The following is a 19035-nucleotide window of genomic DNA, read 5'->3' on the forward strand; positions in this document are numbered from 1 at the left end:
TCAGCAGCCATCATTTTTTTCAATGATGCGGCCATATTGTTTTCTACATAGTTGTTATTCTAGATAGGTGGTCAAAGATCAATAGAAATATACAGCTTTTGAAAAAATCAATATAACATTTCTAAATTGAGTATAAAAAATAATATATCACTTGCTATGATTTCAACTTCATTAAAATAATTTCATTTTTAGTACAGAGATCTTATTTTTTATTTAACCTTAAATGACCCACCTATGTCACCCTGGGTTACACACCTATTTAACCTTTCCACGGCCACCACCAGCCACCACGTCTTCTATAGAATAGGTAAAAAAAGACACACCTAAGCGCTGTAACCACAGAAATGAGAGAGAGTAATCGTTACTTTGTCAAAATTGAAATAAAAAAGAAACATTCAGTTACCGCAGCGGTATTTAGCGAGCGGCTCGTGGACTGTTTTGTATGGTACCTACTTACGGAACTCAATAGGGTATTAAATGGGAACCTATTGCTATGATTCCACAGTCTGCCGCCACCAGACAGTTAAATTTCTATTGCAGCAAAACATGAAAATAAATATTAGTGGCCTTTAACCACACAACAAACGTTTTTTTATCCGATTCGCACTTGGCCGGATTTATGAAACTTTGTTCCAAGTTTGTGATCCTCATTTCTAGCGAATTATGACGTATCGTTAAGTTCTTCAAAGCCTCCAATGTTACTTAGGTACCCACAGTGGATTTCAACAAGCAAATGGATTTTAGGAAATGGAATCAAAATGAGTACTGGTTTATTTCATATGAATTTATTCACTATACACATTATATTACACAACTACCTATATTATACAAGTTTACAAAATGTGTGAGCTTATATTGCTTACACAGGTGTAAATAAATATATCACAGCATTGTGCATATTATAAATATTTACAATCATTTAAAGTTGCTTTAAATATTCCTTTGACAATGTTTATATTAAATAATAAAGAAAAAAATATTTGTAAATATAAATAAAGTCGGGTCTCCAGCGAATGTTTTGCCCTACACTATTACGTAGAACATTTATTATTATTCTATACCTACACAATCAACAAAAACATGTCAGCATTCAACAAATTTTCTATACAATTTGTTGAATATCAACATTAAACAAAATTGATTTTGTTGATTGTGTAGGTGTAGGGTAAAACACGCGCTGGAGACCCAGCTTAAACAATAAATGAATTCCACCTAAACGCGTGTGGGCATGTGTTAGCAGGAACTTTAACAGTATGTTTATTGATCACTGTCCGTTATTCTTATTAAAAAATACATAATACATTGGGTAATAGTCGTTCATCTCGCTACGACATGCCAGAAACACGAATGTACCGCCAATATCTATGTTGTTTTGCGACCCAAAAGAAAGTCTTATTGATCTCAAAAATGAAGCTCTTTACTCTACTCAAACTTAAAAGCATGCTTGGGCAAAAAGCATTGAATTTTGATAAAGTGTGCTTTTGCAAATTCTTTTTTAGCATTAGTATTGATATTATTCGATACGTATCTACTGGTTATTGACTAATACAGATCCACCACTATTGCGGAATTATGCATTATAATAATTGTCTATGGAATTAAAACGCGTCAACGGCACGCCCAATGAAAGCGGATGAGCTCACATGTCCGTTCACTACAGTCACCGTCAACCGATTCATTGACGCCGTCATGACAGGTGCGGAACCACCCCTTAAGGAGTGCGCCTGCGAAGGTCGAAGCGAGGCGGGTGTGCCGTCGGCGCGCTCAGGCGACGACACACCGCCGCCGCTGCTAGTCGTCCTTGTCGCGAGCGGTCGCGGGCGCTATGTCGAGCTGCCGCTGGCGCCGCGAGCCCAGCACGCGCGCCGCCACGTAGCCCAGCAGCGAGCCGGCCAGCGCCGCCGCCGCGCCCGCCTTCGCGCCCACCACCAGCCCCGCCGGGCCCGCCGCCAGCGCGCCCAGCGCCGCGCCGCCCACGCCGTACGCGCCCGCGCGGATCCTGCGGACCACGCCGTTACTTGTTGTTCGAAGCGAGGGAACGGCTCCGTACGGACACCGAACAACGGTTCCGGAGCCATCGGTTCCATTGATATCTACAAATATAAAAATCTTTGACAGCGGAGAAATTATACCTTTCAGCGAGAGCGAGATCCGTTCGTGCAGCTTGCACGTTTTCCGCTGCCGTTTCTATATTCGTGGCCGTATTGGTAACCTGTAATGTGCAACGAGTCAGTTAATATCAATCGGTGCACGATACAGTGAGCAGCGGCAGTAGTGGGCGGGGCGACCTGGTCCCGCTGTGCGCTGGCGGCGCACTGCACCAGCTGCCAGGCCTCGTGCAGCGCGCGCACTTCCCGCTGCAGCGCGCTCCATCCGCGCAGCACGGCCTCGCGCTCGCGCAGAATCGCCTCCTGCACAAACAGATTTTTCTTTTATCTCCGTAACTTCGAGTCCCTTGCTGAACTAAGGATTCTTCCAAAGTTGATAGCCAGTATATGCCCCTGGGTAGGTACTCACGTGGTCCTCGACTTGCAGTTGCAGCTGCAGCGGCGCCGCGTGCGCGACCACGCCCACCGAGTCGGTGCTGACGGCGCTGCCCGCCACCGCCGGCTCCTCCGAGCGCCGGTTGATCGACAGCGGAGACGTTTCTGCGGGCGGAGTGCAGATTGTCAACATCTTTCAAGTCGGTAATTTGCCACTTGAACAGTTTGCACAGTATAGATTATGCACAACGTCCTATGAAACCAATAAATAGGTATACCATGTGTCGGTACTCGGTACCCAAATAATTTAGGGCTTCTGAAAGGTTAGATGGATAAATTAGACGAGAACACTGAACAGTCAGTTCAAGTTGAAAAACAGCACGAATTAAAATGATAAAATCTTAGCAATGTCGTAATGCGGTTTAACTGAAGCTCGCGTTTAGGAATCTAGATTAATAGATGAATTATGTGAAAAATGGTATTCAGACATCAACTTAAATGACGAGTGGGTGAAATTATTGAAACTTGTAATCTGCATACTGTATTTCAATAAATAGCATTGCCTTGACAAAGCAAATAGGTGAGCGTTGATTAAATCCACAAAAACGTTTTACGGTCATGCTTTCAAATCTCGAAAATATTTACAATTAATGTTTGTTAAGGTTTAATTCACACAAATTCATGTTCATTTGCTACTATTGCCTTACCACTGCACAAGGATGATCTGCTTTCAGAAACAATCGATCTACAACTGCTTTCAATTACTCCTAAAATAAATCAGAACTTTTTTATAAACTGGCAATTTTAAGTAAAAAAAAATTGGGTTATGACGGGCTCAGATACTACGAGTATGTGATGAATAATTCAATCAAAAAAGGCACAAATAAAGGCTCCAGTAACTTCATAAATTGTGTCAATAAGTTTTATCTTAAAACTAGCTTTCCGCCCGCGGCTTCGCCCGCGTGGAATTTTGTCTGTCACAGAAAAACTTTATCGCGCGCGTCCCTGTTTCAAAAACCGGGATAAAAACTATCCTATGTTCTTTCCCGGGACTCAAACTATCTCTATGCCAAATTTCATCAAAATCGGTTGCGAGGTTTAAGCGGGAAAGCGTAACAGACAGACAGACAGACAGAGTTACTTTCGCATTTATAATATTAGTTGGGATAGTTGGGATAATATCTGCTTATAACGGCGCCGCAGCGCCTCCAGCTCGCCGAGTAGTGTCCGCAGCTGGCCGCCACGTTACCTAAGTAGTCGACGATCGCCTTGAGCGTGAGGTCCCTGGAGCGCTGCGTGAGCGCGTCGAAGCGGCGCAGGTCGGGCGCGCGCACCTGGCGCCGCAGCGCCTCCAGCTCGCCGAGTAGTGTCCGCAGCTGGCCGCCACGTTACCTAAGTAGTCGACGATCGCCTTGAGCGTGAGGTCCCTGGAGCGCTGCGTGAGCGCGTCGAAGCGGCGCAGGTCGGGCGCGCGCACCTGGCGCCGCAGCGCCTCCAGCTCGCCGAGTAGTGTCCGCAGCTGGCCGCCACGTTACCTAAGTAGTCGACGATCGCCTTGAGCGTGAGGTCCCTGGAGCGCTGCGTGAGCGCGTCGAAGCGGCGCAGGTCGGGCGCGCGCACCTGGCGCCGCAGCGCCTCCAGCTCGCCGAGTAGTGTCCGCAGCTGGCCGCCACGTTACCTAAGTAGTCGACGATCGCCTTGAGCGTGAGGTCCCTGGAGCGCTGCGTGAGCGCGTCGAAGCGGCGCAGGTCGGGCGCGCGCACCTGGCGCCGCAGCGCCTCCAGCTCGCCGAGTAGTGTCCGCAGCTGGCCGCCACGTTACCTAAGTAGTCGACGATCGCCTTGAGCGTGAGGTCCCTGGAGCGCTGCGTGAGCGCGTCGAAGCGGCGCAGGTCGGGCGCGCGCACCTGGCGCCGCAGCGCCTCCAGCTCGCCGAGTAGTGTCCGCAGCTGGCCGCCACGTTACCTAAGTAGTCGACGATCGCCTTGAGCGTGAGGTCCCTGGAGCGCTGCGTGAGCGCGTCGAAGCGGCGCAGGTCGGGCGCGCGCACCTGGCGCCGCAGCGCCTCCAGCTCGCCGAGTAGTGTCCGCAGCTGCGCCGCCACTCGCCGTGCGTTCGTCTGCTCGGCTCGCACGCGCGCCCACTCGCCCGCCTCTTCGTACTACAACGATCCACGAAAATATGATATACAGACTCTTTATGCGAAAAACCAAATAAATTTTATAAAAAAACACTTATTCGTTTTTCAACTTATCAACTCGGAAAGGGATCGTCACCGCCTTACGCCTTGCTATCAACTAGGCGTCAACCTTTTTTTTTTTTTTTTTTTTCGGGGAAAAAATGTGTTGAATCGCATACCTACCCTGCGGGGACAGGGTAGGTTATGTGGGGCTCACCACGTCAGAAGGACGAGGCATACCCACTAAAAAGACCCCGCTGCTCCGTCACTCGCCATAAGTGGGAGGAGACTGTGGGTTTCCGGACAAAGCCTTCTCTACCACAGCCCCTCCCGGAACTAGGCGTCAACCTAACGTAACCTATGTAAGCGAATCGGCAGCGCCGTAAGCTCGCAGGCAACTAGCCGTAAGTGGAGAGATTGACGAGCCGTCACGCGTCAGCTAGTTGACCACGCATGCACCGCGGTTCGTGAGCTTGTCCCGAAGTCCCGAGGCGGGGCGATTACATTACAATGGACGTAGTTTTTTAAAACTGTCATAACGAGACTCCCATAAATTTTGTGTGGCAATACAAGCAAAGTGACGTCACCATATTGTCAACTCAATAAGGCGGTTATCACACTGCGCCGCGCTCCGCCGCGGAGCGCGGGACGACAGATTTAATCATTGTATGCAAGTACCTCAGTTTGTGTAGAAAACACGCGCGGCACTTCACACTGACAACGCGTCCGCGCGCGTGTTTTTTTATATGAAATCACGCGCTCTGCGGCGGAGCGCGGCGCAGTGTGATAACCGCCTTAAACTACTTTTTTGAATTACAATGCAACCAAAAATATTTAATTTACAGGTAATTTAAAATTAAAAAGTTTCGAATTTAGAATTATTGGGGAATGGTGTCAAATAGTAGTACTAGTACAGTATGCATTGCAGTAGTAAGTTTTACTGAACAACTTAATATTATGATTATGGTCATGATCCCTTTCCAAGTGGTCATCATCCCTTTCCAAGCTGATAAGTGTGCTTCGACCTTTAAATGGGCCAGTGGCCAATACCATTATTTTATTCAGGCAGAAATAAATTCCAACCAAATCAATTACGACCACCATGTTATTTCTTCTAGTGTAAATATTAAAAAAAATGGAAGTTGCTGAACCAGTTCTTTGCAAGGATAGAAGACACAACAATAATGTTTATGCACAGACAAATGCATCAGTCAAACTGACAAATAAAATAATAATTAACATTTATTATTTTTTTAAAACCAATTGGGAGTATTGGGACAAAATAAAAATAAGTAAATTAATTAATCTTATTAATTTTATCGTAAAAGTGGGTAAAATATGAAAAAAAGTCATATTTTTATACAAGCAACTATTTATAGTATGAAACAGCTGTTTTTGTTTTTTTTTTTTTTACTATCTAATCTGAACTTTGTTATATTTTTCTAAAGGCTACTGACAAAAACAAAACAAAAATTGATAAGGACTAGTATTTACTACATATAACATAACAGGTTGGTCATTGCAGTCTAGAAAGTGATACAAAGGTCAATTTGGGTGTACCTACATCTTGATGTATTTTAGAAAATTACATTTTGTTGTATTAATTAATTACCTAGGCACCAAGGCATATAACTGAATGCAAAAGTAGTGATAAGCTACTGTCATTAACATATTAGGCGGTAGAACATTAAATTAAACAGGCTATGAGAAATTACAACAACAAAACATTGTTTCAGCAACAAGGATAATTTATAAANGGAAATATAATATACGATAATAATATACTTCAGACTCTTTAGGCGAAAAACCAAATAAATGTTATAAAAAACACTTAGGCCGGCAATTAGTCAGTGCAGTTAGTCAGTGATCAACATACACGGACCGCTCTTGCAGTCAAGAGTCAACAGCTTGAAGCTGCCAGTGATAACTACTCGAGCAGTTGGTATTAACTGCTCAACAAATCACAAGCGCGCGCGCCGTGGAATGAAGAAAGTGGGCGGAGGTAACTGCGCGAGAGCTGTCGACAGCTCGAGCAGTCAGTGTATGGCTGGCGACTGGTTGACCGCACGATGAAAATTATTATTCACCGTGCTGTCGACCGCCCGAATCAGATGCGTCCATAAAACTCTGCAGTTCACTGTGCAGTCGCAGCTTGAAGCTGTCGACCCTGACTGCTTCAAGCGGTCCGTGTATGCCTTATTCGTTTTTTAACTTATCAACTCGGAAAGGGATCGTCACCGCCTTGCTATCAACTAGGCGTCAACCTAACGTATGTAATCGGATGCGAATCGGCAGCGGCCAGCGCCGTAAGCTCACGGGCAACTAGCCGTAAGTGGGGGTATGACGAGCCGTCAGCTAGTTAACTACGCATGCACCGCGGTTCGTGAGCTTGTCCCGAAGTTCCGAGGCGGGGCGATTACATTACAATAGGCGTAGTTTTTTAAAGCTGTCATAACGAGACTCTCCCATAAATTTTGTATGGCAATACAAGCAAAGTGACGTCACTATATTGTCAACTTAATTAAACTACTTTTTTTAATTACAATGCAACCAAAAATCTTAATTTATGGGTAGTATAAAATTTCGAATTTCGAATTATTGGGTAATGGTGTCAAATAGTAGTACTAGTACAGTATGCATTGCAGTAGTAAGTTTTACCACAGATAATATAATACTAGGTTTTACTGAACAACTTAATATGATTATGGTCATGATCCCTGTCCAAGTGGTCATGATCCCTTTCCAAGCTTATAAGTGTGCTTCTACCTTTAATGGGCCAGACCAATACCATTATTTTATTCAGGCAGAAATAAATTCCAACCAAATCAATAATAAGACCTGTGACCATGTTATTTCTTCTAGTGTAGATATAAAAAAACTAGAAGTTGCTGAACCAGTTCTTTGCAAGGATAGAAGACACAACAATAATGTTAATGCACAGACACATGCATCAGTCAAACTGACAAGATAAACATTTATTATTTTTTATAATCAATTGGGGTATTGGGACAAAATTAAAATAAGTAAATAGTGTTCTTGAACATATAGCATAAAAGTGGATAAAATATGAAAAAAGTGTCATATTTTTATACTAGCAACTATTTACACTATGAAACAGCTGATTTTTTTTTTTTTTTTTACTATCTAATGTGAACTTTGTTTTATTTTTCTAAAGGCTACTGACAATAACAAAACAAAAATTGATAAGGACTATTTACTACATATAACATAACAGGTTGGTCATTGCAGTCTAGAAAGTGATACAAAGGTCAATTTGGGTGTCTTGATGTATTTTAGAAAATTACATTTTGTTGTATTAATTAATTACCTAGGCACCAAGGCATATAACTGAATGCAAAAGTAGTGATAAGCTACTGTCATTAACATATTAGGCGGTAGAACATAAAATTAAACAGGCAATGAGAAATTACAACAACAAAACATTGTTTCAGCAACAAGGATGTTTTATAAATTTTTCTAATTTTTTTATGCAACCTTGGTGAATGAAACTGCCAATTTTTTAAATAGCAGTTTATTTATAGACTCTCCTAGTCATCTGCAAGAGATATACGCAATAGTTCAACTATTACGTCTGTGGATCCCAAGTTAGCGAACAAAGAGATACTGCCGACTAAACAGCAGGTCAGATCATAACTAAGACATACTGACCTTAATAATATTCGTTTTGTGTTGTCGCAATAAGTCGAGATGGTGTGGAATAGCTACTTCATTAAACTTCGATAGTGGAAGTTCCACACGCTTCAGCGGAAGTTTGTTTGTCTCCTCCATTGTGAACACAAAGTATTTAAGTAACAAAAATTATATTTTTCACGTAGCCATACTTTAAGTAAGAACTATTTGCAAAGCACTGGCTCTGGTTATACAGTAAAAATTTAATAATTCACAAAAATAACATTGTTCGCTGCGTAACGAAGAACGTCAACCTTGACATCACTGGCTTGTCAGTGACAAGTTGTCACCTTGACGTTACTATTTTAACGATCCGCCCAATACTCGATTCGATATATGTCATTTGCACGTTCCATCCGAGTGGTTCCGTTCCGAGTTCGTAAGTCAGTCGGCAAAATAAATTTGTCAATTTCATTGTAAAAAACATTGGATTTGTGACTGTCAAATAAAATGTCGATTTTACAAAATTGCGGAATGAACACTGTTTAAATCTAGTTATAACTTCGTGTTCTCGTAATTGCAGCTGAGAAGCTGTAGGGAAGTCAAATAAAGTACTAATCACACAAGATGGATGTGGACACGGGTAAGTTTTGTTTATCATAAAAACATAACCTCACCTTACATCGGTTTTTGAGCAAAAACATATTTTTACCTAAGTTTATTACAGATTACATTAACATACGTTTGAACAAATTAATTTATCTTTATCATATTTATGTGTAGTTTCCGTTATGCTAGTAATTTATTTCATATTATTGAGATGGAAGTGCTGACTGTATTTAATTCTATAGTAATTTTGGCTGATGTTTCGTCTATTAATACACCACAAACCGAAATTCAGTGGACGCTGAGCTTTATCAAAAATCCACGAAAGTTTAAAGTGCAGTGAAGTGATAAATGTATGAAAAAATAGAAACACTTTGAATTTGAGCGTGCATCTAATGTTGAGTGGGTTGACATGCACAATCCGCTTTAGACCCAATGGCGTCTTGAAACCTGCTTATGGGAATACTTGTCTCCACGGGATCTATGAAAAATAAGCAATAGAATTAAAACACCCATGTTCTATTGTACCAGAAGTAATTAATGAAAATCTCAACATTGGCAGAAATAAACCACCCACAGAGTAGGTTTGGTTGCCATTAGGTAAAAAATGACATTTGTTAAAAAAAATACCATGTTTTATTTTAATACCACTAAGTCCATTAGGGTTGTTTACATTTGAAGATTAGATAACATGTTTTAAAACTTAAGTACATGAAAGTAATTTGCAAATTAATTACACAAGGTCTTTAGATTGTAGTTGTGTCTGTGTACTTGTATATTACAGTACCATAGTAAATAATTATATGTATTTAAACTTGTGTTGCACAATTTGAATTGTAACTTAATATCATGTCTCATCAGTCTGTGACATCGTCTGGTGCAACCTGTTTGAAATATCAGGCAAAAACAGGTAATATTCTGTGGCTGAACTGAACTGTGATATAGATACAGTGGTGTAACAGAACATGCATATTTCATCATCCTTTTTTTTTTGTGGAAAAGCGCAAGTGCCTCCTACTATCGTTGGGTAGGCACACTCATGGAGCTGTAGTCACCCAGAGTCTCTTTGACGGGAAGCATCGCGCATTTTAAGAGCACACTTTTTATGGAAGCTTAATTAGACTCAGCTGGAATTTTGTTATGTTCTTTGTTACCTTTACTTTCAAACACAAACATACTTAATGCAAAATGGTATGGTACCAACCAACCAACTGTATTATCATACTGCACAGTTAATTCTGACTGCTTAATATTTCTACTCTAGGTTTAGAAGACAATATCAATTATGATAAAATCTTCTCTGAATAGCGAAAATATACTTAGACATTAATAATATTGTTACAGATGGTCGAAAATCTCGCTCAAGGAGCAAATCTGTGAGTATATTTTGTGAAGTAACATCAATGATACTTTTTTTATAATGAGATGTTCCGGTCGGACCTGTCTATCTGCTAAGTATAACATTTTGGATTAATATAATTTTTGCAGGCGGAATCCACTTCAAAAATGTCTCACGACGGGTCCCCACAGTCGAGGCGGTCTTCCAAGTCCAAGTCCCGCTCTCGCTCGCGCAGCGGCTCGCGCTCGCGCTCCGCCTCCCCGCGCTCCCCGCAGTCCCCGCGCTCGCCGCGCTCGGGCCGCTCCCGCAGCGGCTCGCGCTCCAAGTCCCGCAGCGGCTCGCCCGCGCGCTCCCGCTCCCGCAGCAGATCCGGGAGCGCATCTCCGAGGAAATCCAGATCACGAAGCGGCTCGCCGGCCAAATCTCACTCCCGAAGCGGATCCCCCAAAAGATCTCGCTCCCGCAGCGGTTCACGAGCGAAATCCCGCTCTCGCAGCGGATCTCCGAGGAAATCTCGCTCCCGCAGTGGATCCCCGAGAAAATCTCGATCGGGGAGCCCCTCGCCGACGCGATCGCGGTCCGGCAGCGCCTCGCCGGCTAAGTCTAAGTCTCGATCGGGCAGCGGCTCTCCCGAGAAGTCTCGATCTGGAAGCAAATCGCCGGCCAAATCGAGAAGCAGATCTCGCAGCAAGTCCAAGTCCAGAAGCAAATCGCCCGGCGCCAGGGGCTCCAAGAGCCGCTCCAGATCCCGCTCGCCGGAGCGCATGGAAGTAGACGGCGACGGCGAAGCCAAACGCGGCCGCTCCCGAAGCGCTTCGCGGGAAAGGAGTCGGTCACGGTCCAAGTCGCCGGCGGGTTCTCGCGCCAGTCGTTCACGTTCGCGATCGGGATCGCGAAAATCTCGTTCGCGCTCCCGATCGAAGAGCGCCGGCCGCGACAGCGCCAAGAGACGCTCAAGATCGGGGTCACGCAAGTCACGATCGCGATCCCGCTCCCGTTCTAAGTCCAAATCGAGATCTCGGTCTCGTTCCCGCTCCAAGTCCCGGTCTCGATCTCGCTCAAAGTCCCGATCTCGATCGCGCTCCAAGTCTCGCTCGCGCTCCAAGTCACGCTCGCGCTCCAAGTCTCGCTCGCGCTCCCGCTCACGTTCCAAGTCGGGTTCTCGCTCGCGATCCGGATCCCGCTCCAGGTCCCGCTCGAGATCCAAGTCCCGCTCCAGGTCTCGTTCGAGATCTAAATCCCGATCCCGCTCGAGATCCCGTTCCGGGTCTGCCAAATCTAGGTCAAGGTAAATATCACTCACTAATTACTGCATTTTTCCCTCGTCTATTTATCAGGTCAGGTTCAATTTTTCCTCGATTCTTTAACCTTTCGCAGGTCTCGTTCGCGATCCCGCTCACGGTCGCGCTCGAGCTCGCGCTCCGGCTCCGGCTCGCCGTCCCGTCGAGGTAACCCGTCGGACAATTTGTTATTCCGTTTCCCTTGGTTTTCGGTTCGCTATACCGGTTGATTTCTCCCACAAGGCAAGAAGCGGCGCGCGGTGCGGCTGGAGTCGGACGACGAGGGCGGGGAGCGCGCGGGCGGCGAGGGCGAGGGCGCGCCCGAGGGCGAGCCCGGCGCCGCCGCGCCCGCGACCGCCGCAGACGATTCTTCCGACGACGAGGGCCCAGTCGGGGGAACGAGGTGACTGACGTTCCATAACACGTGGCCGTGTGTAAAGCCCGGTCTCTGAGCACGTAGAATTTTGACCAATGACCCCAAGCTACCCATCCTTATCGCTCGCGCGTAATTATGTTGCAGTCGCGCTCGCACACTCACTGCGGGCGCCCGTCGCACTGTCGCGACAGCAATATAATCACGCGCGAGCTATAAGGATGGGTAGCTCGGGGTCATCGGACGAAATTCTACGTGCTCGGCGACCAGACCGTAGCTCCGAACGTCGTCACTGACCGGTTCGTCGGTGTTCCAGCGCGGAGATGCAGGGCGGCATGACGGACTTCGAGATCATGATGGCGCGCAAGAAGGAGGAGCGGCGCGGGCGGCGGCGGCGGCGCGACATCGACATCATCAACGACAACGACGACCTCATCGCGCACCTGCTGCAGCAGATGCGCGCCGCCGCCGACGACGACCGCGACCTCAACAAGCGCAACCAGCCCGCCGTGCGCAAGGTGCGTGCGGCACGACACCCGGCGAGCGCAGGCCACGGGTCACGTGACTCGACCGAGCCGGCCCCGGGTCACGCGACTCGAGCCCCGAGCGAGCGATGATAGCCTAAACACGTAGGGGTGTCGCTCTCGATATAATTTATTCAATCGTCAAAACTGCATTCATCATCATCATCATTTCAGCCACAGGACGTCCACTGCTGAACATAGGCCTCCCCCGATGACTTCCACATCGTCAGGTTTATGAGGTCGTCGGTCCACCTTGTGGGTGGACGTCCCCCGCTGCGTTTGCGCCTGCCAAGCGTGGCGAGTATTGGCAACTCCCCCCTCCCCTGAAAACTGCATTATTCAATTTAAATACAAAATAATTTTCCCTGTAGAGTAAGCATTTGTCCATAATATAAAGTTTTTAAACGATTTTCTGTAACATAGACAAGGAGCTGATCATATTTTTTTTACATTACCAACGTGTATCTATTTAGATCGTGTTTGGTGCGTTTGTATGAAGAGATACCCTACTTATCTGTATTAACTGTGGTGCACAATCACAATGTAATATTTTTATCTGTAAACACCTATGTTTCACAATAAATAATTTTGAATTTGAATTCGCAGGTGTCGATGCTGAAGTCGGCCATGTCGCAGCTGATCAAGAAGGACCTGCAGCTGGCGTTCCTGGAGCACAACGTGCTGAACGTGCTGTGCGACTGGCTGGCGCCCATGCCCAACCGCGCGCTGCCCTGCCTGCTCATCCGCGAGTCCGTGCTCAAGCTGCTCATGGACGTGAGTGTCGTTAGTGTGCTGTGCCCGCCGCGTGGCTGTGCGACTGGCTGGCCCCATGCCCAACCGCGCGCTGCCCTGCCTGCTCATCCGCGAGTCCGTGCTCAAGCTGCTCATGGACGTGAGTGTCGTTAGTGTGCTGTGCCCGCCGCGTGGCCACGTGACCACGTGACCACATGCTGACGTCACTTGTTTGTTTTGACATTATTTTATTTTCTCTATTTCTGACAGACTTAATTATTTTCATGTAATAAATGACGTAATATTTGTAATTAATTTAATCTTGTAAATATAAAATATTTGTACGCTGACCAAATACAGAAAATTTTGGCGCTCTACTATAGTCTGGTCTGCGAGCACGTAGAATTTTGTCCAATGACCCCAAGCTACCCATCCTTATCGCTCGCGCGTAATGAGGGCTATCGTTTTTATACTTAACAGTTGGCACCCCTGGCGATTGACAGGCCCTTACTCTACAGTGGCGCCATCTTGATGAGTGCAAATGCGATAGTCCTCCTACCACAGCACTCACCAGTTGGTGCCACTGTCTTCGCTACATGCAAGTGACAGGACCTTACTCTACAGTGGCGCTAACTCGATAGCCCTCATTATGTTGCTGTCGCGCTCACACACTCACTGCGGGCGCCCGTCGCACAGTCGCGACAGCAATATAATTACGCGCGGGCGATAAAGATGGGTAGCTCGGGGTCATGGACAAAATTCTACATGCTCACAGACCAGGCTTTAGTTTTAAAACCATTAATATTAGAATTTGTGCCCCTTAGTTCCCCGCCATCGACAAGTCGCTGCTGAAGCAGTCGGGCATCGGCAAGGCGGTGATGTACCTGTACAAGCACCCCAAGGAGACCAAGGCCAACCGCGAGCGCGCCGGCCGCCTCATCTCCGAGTGGGCGCGGCCCATCTTCAACCTCTCCACGGACTTCAAAGGTGCGCACCTTTCAGATTCTATTCAATTTAATTTATTCATTTAAAGATGACAATGATCCACATGGTTAGTAAATGGGTGCCTTATACAACTATGTTAGTGATTTATTTATTACTAGCTTTCCGCCAGCGGCTTCGCCCGCGTGGACTCCGGAAAACCCAAATATTTTACGGAACCCTATTTTTTTCCAAAATTAAATATAGCCTATGTTACTCGTGGATAATGTAGCTTTCGAATGGTGAAAGAATTTTTAAAAACGGTCCAGTAGTTTTTGAGCCTATTCATTAAAATCAAACAAACAAAGTTTTCCTCTTTATAATATTAGTGTAGATAAAATATACCACTAATTATCCAACCCATTCGGTAAGAAGTAGCCGAACGAAATGTCGGATAACGGGAGAGTCGTACCTTGCCACAACGGTCTTCAGGATACTGTTGGGGCTCGCCCGTATTTTACTAAGCAACGAGGCAGTCTTCTTGCGTAGGACAGCAAAGAAGCCGTCCGTATGCGACTGAGCAAACATTTCCGAAGCACTACAGAAGCGAGGCAAGCCCAACAGTACCCTGAACCCGTTGTNTGCTGAAAATTTATTTATTTAAAGATAACAATAAACCACATGGTTAGTAAATGGGTGCCTTATACAACTATGTTAGTAATTTATTTATTACTAGCTTTCCGCCAGCGGCTTCGCCCGCGTGACCTCCGAAAAAGCCAAATATTTTACTGAACCCTATTTTTTTCCAAAATAAAATATAGCCTATGTTACTCGTGGATAATGTAGCTTTCGAATGGTGAAAGAATTTTTAAAAACGGTCCTATAGTTTTTGAGCCTATTCATTAAAATCAAACAAACAAACAAAGTTTTCCTCTTTATAATATTAGTGTAGATAAAATATACCACTAATTATCCAACCCGTTGGGTAAGAAGTAGCCGAACGAAATTTCGGATAACGGGAGAGTCATGCCTCTCCGCCACGGTCTTCAGGATACTGTTGGGGCTCGCCCGTATCCTACTGAGCGACGAGGCAGTCTTCTTGCGTGGGACAGCAAAGAAGCCGTTAGTATGCGACTGAGCAAACATTTCCGAAGCACTGCAGAAGCGAGGCAAGCCCAACGGCACCCTGAACCCGTTGTTATATTGGATTTCTGCGAGTGCGTGGTCCACAGGTTCGTGAAGTGATGTAGTCTCGAAGTATGTTCCGTAACGCGCGATGTATTTTTGATAGCTTCGATTTTCGATTCATTTATAAAAGTGCATTTTGTCTAGGGGCTGGCGTCATGAGTCGACTCCAGTGTTGTATTCCTATTTTTTTTCTGTCTCTTAAATGTAATAATTATAATGCGGAATCGAGTGTATTTTCTCAACATGGCAAAATTGGTGCGGTGAGATAGTGGCGCCGGTAGCGCCCTCTTGTCAATGTCTTGTATAATGTTTTCTTTTTTTTTTTAATTTAAAATGTTGGTTGGAGAGGCACCCGCTGAAAACCAGCGTCGGGGCACGCGTGCCTCGATTAATGCTGAGTCAACCGACTTCAAAAAAGGAGGAGGTTCTCAATTCGACCCGTATGTTTTTTTTTTCTATGTTTGTTACGCGATAACTCCGCCAATTATGAACCGATTTGAACAAATCTTTTTTCGGCGTATAGGTAATACTTCAAGGGTGGTCCCATTTAAATTTAATAATAGAAAAAACAACCCCCAAGGGTGGAAAATTGGGGATGAACTTTTTTATACGCAATATCTCCGCCGATTATGAACCAATTTGAAGGATTATTTTTTTGTTGAATAGGTATTATCAAAAGGTTGGTTTCATGCGAAAATGAAGAAAATATTTCACCCCCAAGGGTGGAAAATTGGGGATGAACTTTTTTATACGCAATATCTCCGCCGATTATGAACCAATTTGAACGATTATTTTTTTGTTGAATAGGTATTATCAAAAGGGTGGTTTCATGCGAATTTGAAGAAAATATTTCACCCCCCCGGGGGTAGAACTTTTTTTTAATATTTAGTTTTTTTTTGTGTTCACACATTTGAAGTCGGTTTTATTTTTTTTTGTTATTTTTATTGTTATTGTGTTGCAGCGATGACGCGCGAGGAGCGCCAGGCGCGCGACCAGGCCATGGCGGGCGCGCGGCGCCGCTCCGACCCGCCGCCCTCCAAGCGAGCGCGCACCATGGATCCCGACTCCGACCGGTAATGGTGCACTTGTAGTACTCACACTCACAACTGACGTCATTGGAATGGGGTCTCATAAAAAACTCTTAAAACTAATTTATTTTCTGCCTGATAGTTTAGCACTTTACACATGCCATACATATTATTATCACATATTCGGATCCGGGTCTGGATTCGATCTGTAAAGAGGTCACTTGCTAGCGGCTAAGGCAGTGGCGCAAACTATGAAACTAGTGAGCGTTCAAGCGGTAGGAGGACTATCGCATTTAAACTCACTAGGATGGCGCCACTGTAGAACGTCACGACGTCAACGCAGAATAAAGCCTTGATCACACGTACCGAGTAAACGGGCGAGACAGTAAAATGTTTACTCGGTCGAGACAGTTTGGGTGAGCGAGTCACATACTCGAGCGCTCCGCCGAGCACTCGGCGTAATGTTCATACACACCGAGCACTCGGCCGAGAGCGCTGTCTCGCCCGTTTGCTCGGTACGTGTGATCGAGGCTTTACGTTGAAATAATAACGGCGACTGAGTTTCTTTCGCCACTTCTCAGCACCAGCCCATAATTATGTTGTCCCGAAGCGGTGGTAGGGCAAGCTATATTTGAGACGTATATAAGTGCCCTACAAAGGGCCTATCTATGTGTGTACTGAATAAACTATTTGAATTTGAATTGAACGCTTCGTGTCTCCGGCAGGTCGGTGCGGCCGGGCGAGCCGGGCTGGGTGGCGCGCGCGCGCGTGCCGCTGCCCAGCAACAAGGACTACGTCGTGCGCCCCAAGTCCACCAGCGAGGTCGACATGTCGCGGGTACGCCTGTCACATCACTGCTTTATATTTTATTGCCTCCTATCGAGTTATAAAGGATAGAGAAACTATCGTAAGCATAATTCTTGCTCCATTTTGGAAAGAATGAAAACTAAGTTCGCTGCAGCTGCTTCATTAGTTTTATCGTCTTACCGATTTTTTTTTTATTATTAATTTCTTTTAAAGACTCTTAGTCCGTACTCTTCTTTGTTTTTTTTATTTATTAGGTTTGTTGAGCTCATTTTCCGATTTAAATTTCACTATATCGTCACTTAGCTCTAAGTCGATTACTTAGAGCTACTGTAATTTCTGTCAATTTTTTTTTCTTTTTATAACCGAACTTAAAACATGCATGCTTTCTCCTAAATTAAATCGCTCTGTAATGTTCTCATAGTTTGAGCTTATTTTTGATATTCGCCGTTCGTTTCCAGACGAGCAAGAAGAAGATGACGCGGTACGAGAAGCAGATGAAGAAGTTCATCGACCAGAAGCGCATGAAGAGCGGCTCGCGCCGCGCCGTCGAGATCTCCATCGAGGGCCGCAAGATGGCGCTGTAGGCTTCTACGACTCACGGCCACATACGAGTAGATAGGGACTTTGACTGAAAACTTTCATTATTGTCGTTGGCTGAGATTACGGTTTTGTAACGGGACGGCTTAACCGATCGCTTCGCGTGATCCATTATTTGCATTCTATAGTATATAGGACCGTTGACGCTGACAGTGATTCGTTTATTGCTTCCTTCCTCTCCAACGTGTGGTAATGAACGCTTAAAGGTAANAGTTTGATTATGAACTTATTTCATCATCTTTTTTTATTGAAAAGCGCGAGGGTCTCTGTGCCGGTATGCACAATACTAAATCTCTTCATATCTTATCTTGATCACGTTCACAGTGTCAGCACATTTATCACGTATAGTGCTGATGCTGTGACGTCATTTACCTTTGATCTATATCGTATAAATAGTCGCGTAGTTCACATTAATAAACAGATTAATATCAGAGACTAACTACAACCGTGTCTCATTCATACGGTCCCCCAACATGGCACAAATTGGTGACCCCGACGAAGAAGATGATCCCGACGAAGAAGATGAACCTGACGGATTTGGCACAAATTGGTGACCCCGACGATGAAGACGAACCAAACGAAGATGACACAAATTGGTGACCCCGACGTCGAACCGGACCCAGAACCCGACGTGAACGAAGTCGAAGAAGCAGACGAAGCCGACGAACGACGACGAAGATAAACGTACTAAACCAACGTAATGTGGGACGTAGCCTCCATCACCACCATCTTCGGCATCAGCCTCCGCCAGCTTTCATCTGACATGGAATCAAAATGGCTACCCCGATTGAGCAGAGCAAATCCGTGACGTCACTTCAACATCAATTATCGTCATCATGTCAACTCCGTGCAAGTCGTGCAACACAACACCACAAGAAGTCGCCGCCAGACCCCTGTCACGTCCGTATTCCCGAATTCTGGAAGGACCAACCTCGTCTGTGCAGCTGGAATCAGTCTTGAAACTTCAAAAGATTCAAATCGCTAATAAAATATTAGAGAATGCAAAAATAATGAAGTCTCAGCAGTTCAACAGTCAACTACAACATCAGCAAAAAGTCAAGACCAAACAATGGAAAATGTGCTAACACAGTACAATATGTTCAACTGAAATAATAATTGTGCCATGACCGTGAAAATTTGCGACGCAGCAGTTACAGGCCAAGGTCGCCTAGTCAAGTAAGAAGATTTTGTTATTATAATATGTATCAACGTATGCAGAAAAATGTGAAAAATCATGTGATTGGAAACAAACGAACCAAGGAAATTAAAAATCGCACAGCCAGCATGGCTTCTGTGCTATCTACCCGTCTAACCGCCTCATTGTTACCGACTGAAAAAGTGGTATGAGG

The 19035-nt window shown here is 45.2% G+C and overlaps 2 protein-coding genes across 2 annotated transcripts; one reads left to right on the forward strand and one right to left on the reverse strand.

The window, feature by feature from the left end:
• Window positions 1-800: 800 nt before the first annotated feature.
• On the reverse strand, window positions 801-8628 carry Syx17 (syntaxin 17). Its single transcript, XM_028312570.1, has 7 exons — window positions 8331-8628; window positions 4448-4643; window positions 3191-3250; window positions 2518-2648; window positions 2289-2411; window positions 2133-2212; window positions 801-1999 (listed from the first exon to the last, which is right to left on the reverse strand). The coding sequence occupies exons 1-7, from the start codon at window positions 8448-8450 to the stop codon at window positions 1792-1794; spliced, it is 918 nt and encodes a 305-aa protein (XP_028168371.1). The 5' UTR covers window positions 8451-8628; the 3' UTR covers window positions 801-1791.
• A 78-nt stretch (window positions 8629-8706) lies between these two features.
• Window positions 8707-17890, forward strand: LOC114358570 (protein IWS1 homolog). Its single transcript, XM_028312569.1, has 11 exons — window positions 8707-8934; window positions 10242-10273; window positions 10386-11524; window positions 11614-11684; window positions 11760-11919; window positions 12206-12407; window positions 13020-13187; window positions 13970-14132; window positions 16216-16327; window positions 17008-17119; window positions 17548-17890. Exons 1-11 carry the CDS (start codon window positions 8919-8921, stop codon window positions 17671-17673), a joined length of 2301 nt encoding a protein of 766 aa, XP_028168370.1. The 5' UTR covers window positions 8707-8918; the 3' UTR covers window positions 17674-17890.
• Window positions 17891-19035: the final 1145 nt, after the last annotated feature.

The sequence above is a fragment of the Ostrinia furnacalis genome, unplaced genomic scaffold (assembly GCF_004193835.3).
Source record: "Ostrinia furnacalis isolate ACB-3 unplaced genomic scaffold, ASM419383v2 OfSCF4031, whole genome shotgun sequence".
Lineage (NCBI taxonomy): Eukaryota > Metazoa > Arthropoda > Insecta > Lepidoptera > Crambidae > Ostrinia > Ostrinia furnacalis.

What these genes read in the sequence shown, in the direction of transcription:
- Syx17 (XM_028312570.1), bottom strand. Translation starts at nt 8,450, where the DNA reads ATGGAGGAGACAAACAAACTTCCGCTGAAGCGTGTGGAACTTCCACTA. An exon ending in ACAAAACGAATATTATTAAG is followed by an intron (nt 4,644 to 8,330) that starts GTCAGTATGTCT and finishes GGATCGTTGTAG; the next exon opens with TACGAAGAGGCGGGCGAGTG. An exon ending in AACTGCAAGTCGAGGACCAC is followed by an intron (nt 2,412 to 2,517) that starts GTGAGTACCTAC and finishes CTGTTTGTGCAG; the next exon opens with GAGGCGATTCTGCGCGAGCG.
- LOC114358570 (XM_028312569.1), top strand. An exon ending in CTCGCTCAAGGAGCAAATCT is followed by an intron (nt 10,274 to 10,385) that starts GTGAGTATATTT and finishes TAATTTTTGCAG; the next exon opens with GCGGAATCCACTTCAAAAAT. An exon ending in CGGCTCGCCGTCCCGTCGAG is followed by an intron (nt 11,685 to 11,759) that starts GTAACCCGTCGG and finishes TTCTCCCACAAG; the next exon opens with GCAAGAAGCGGCGCGCGGTG.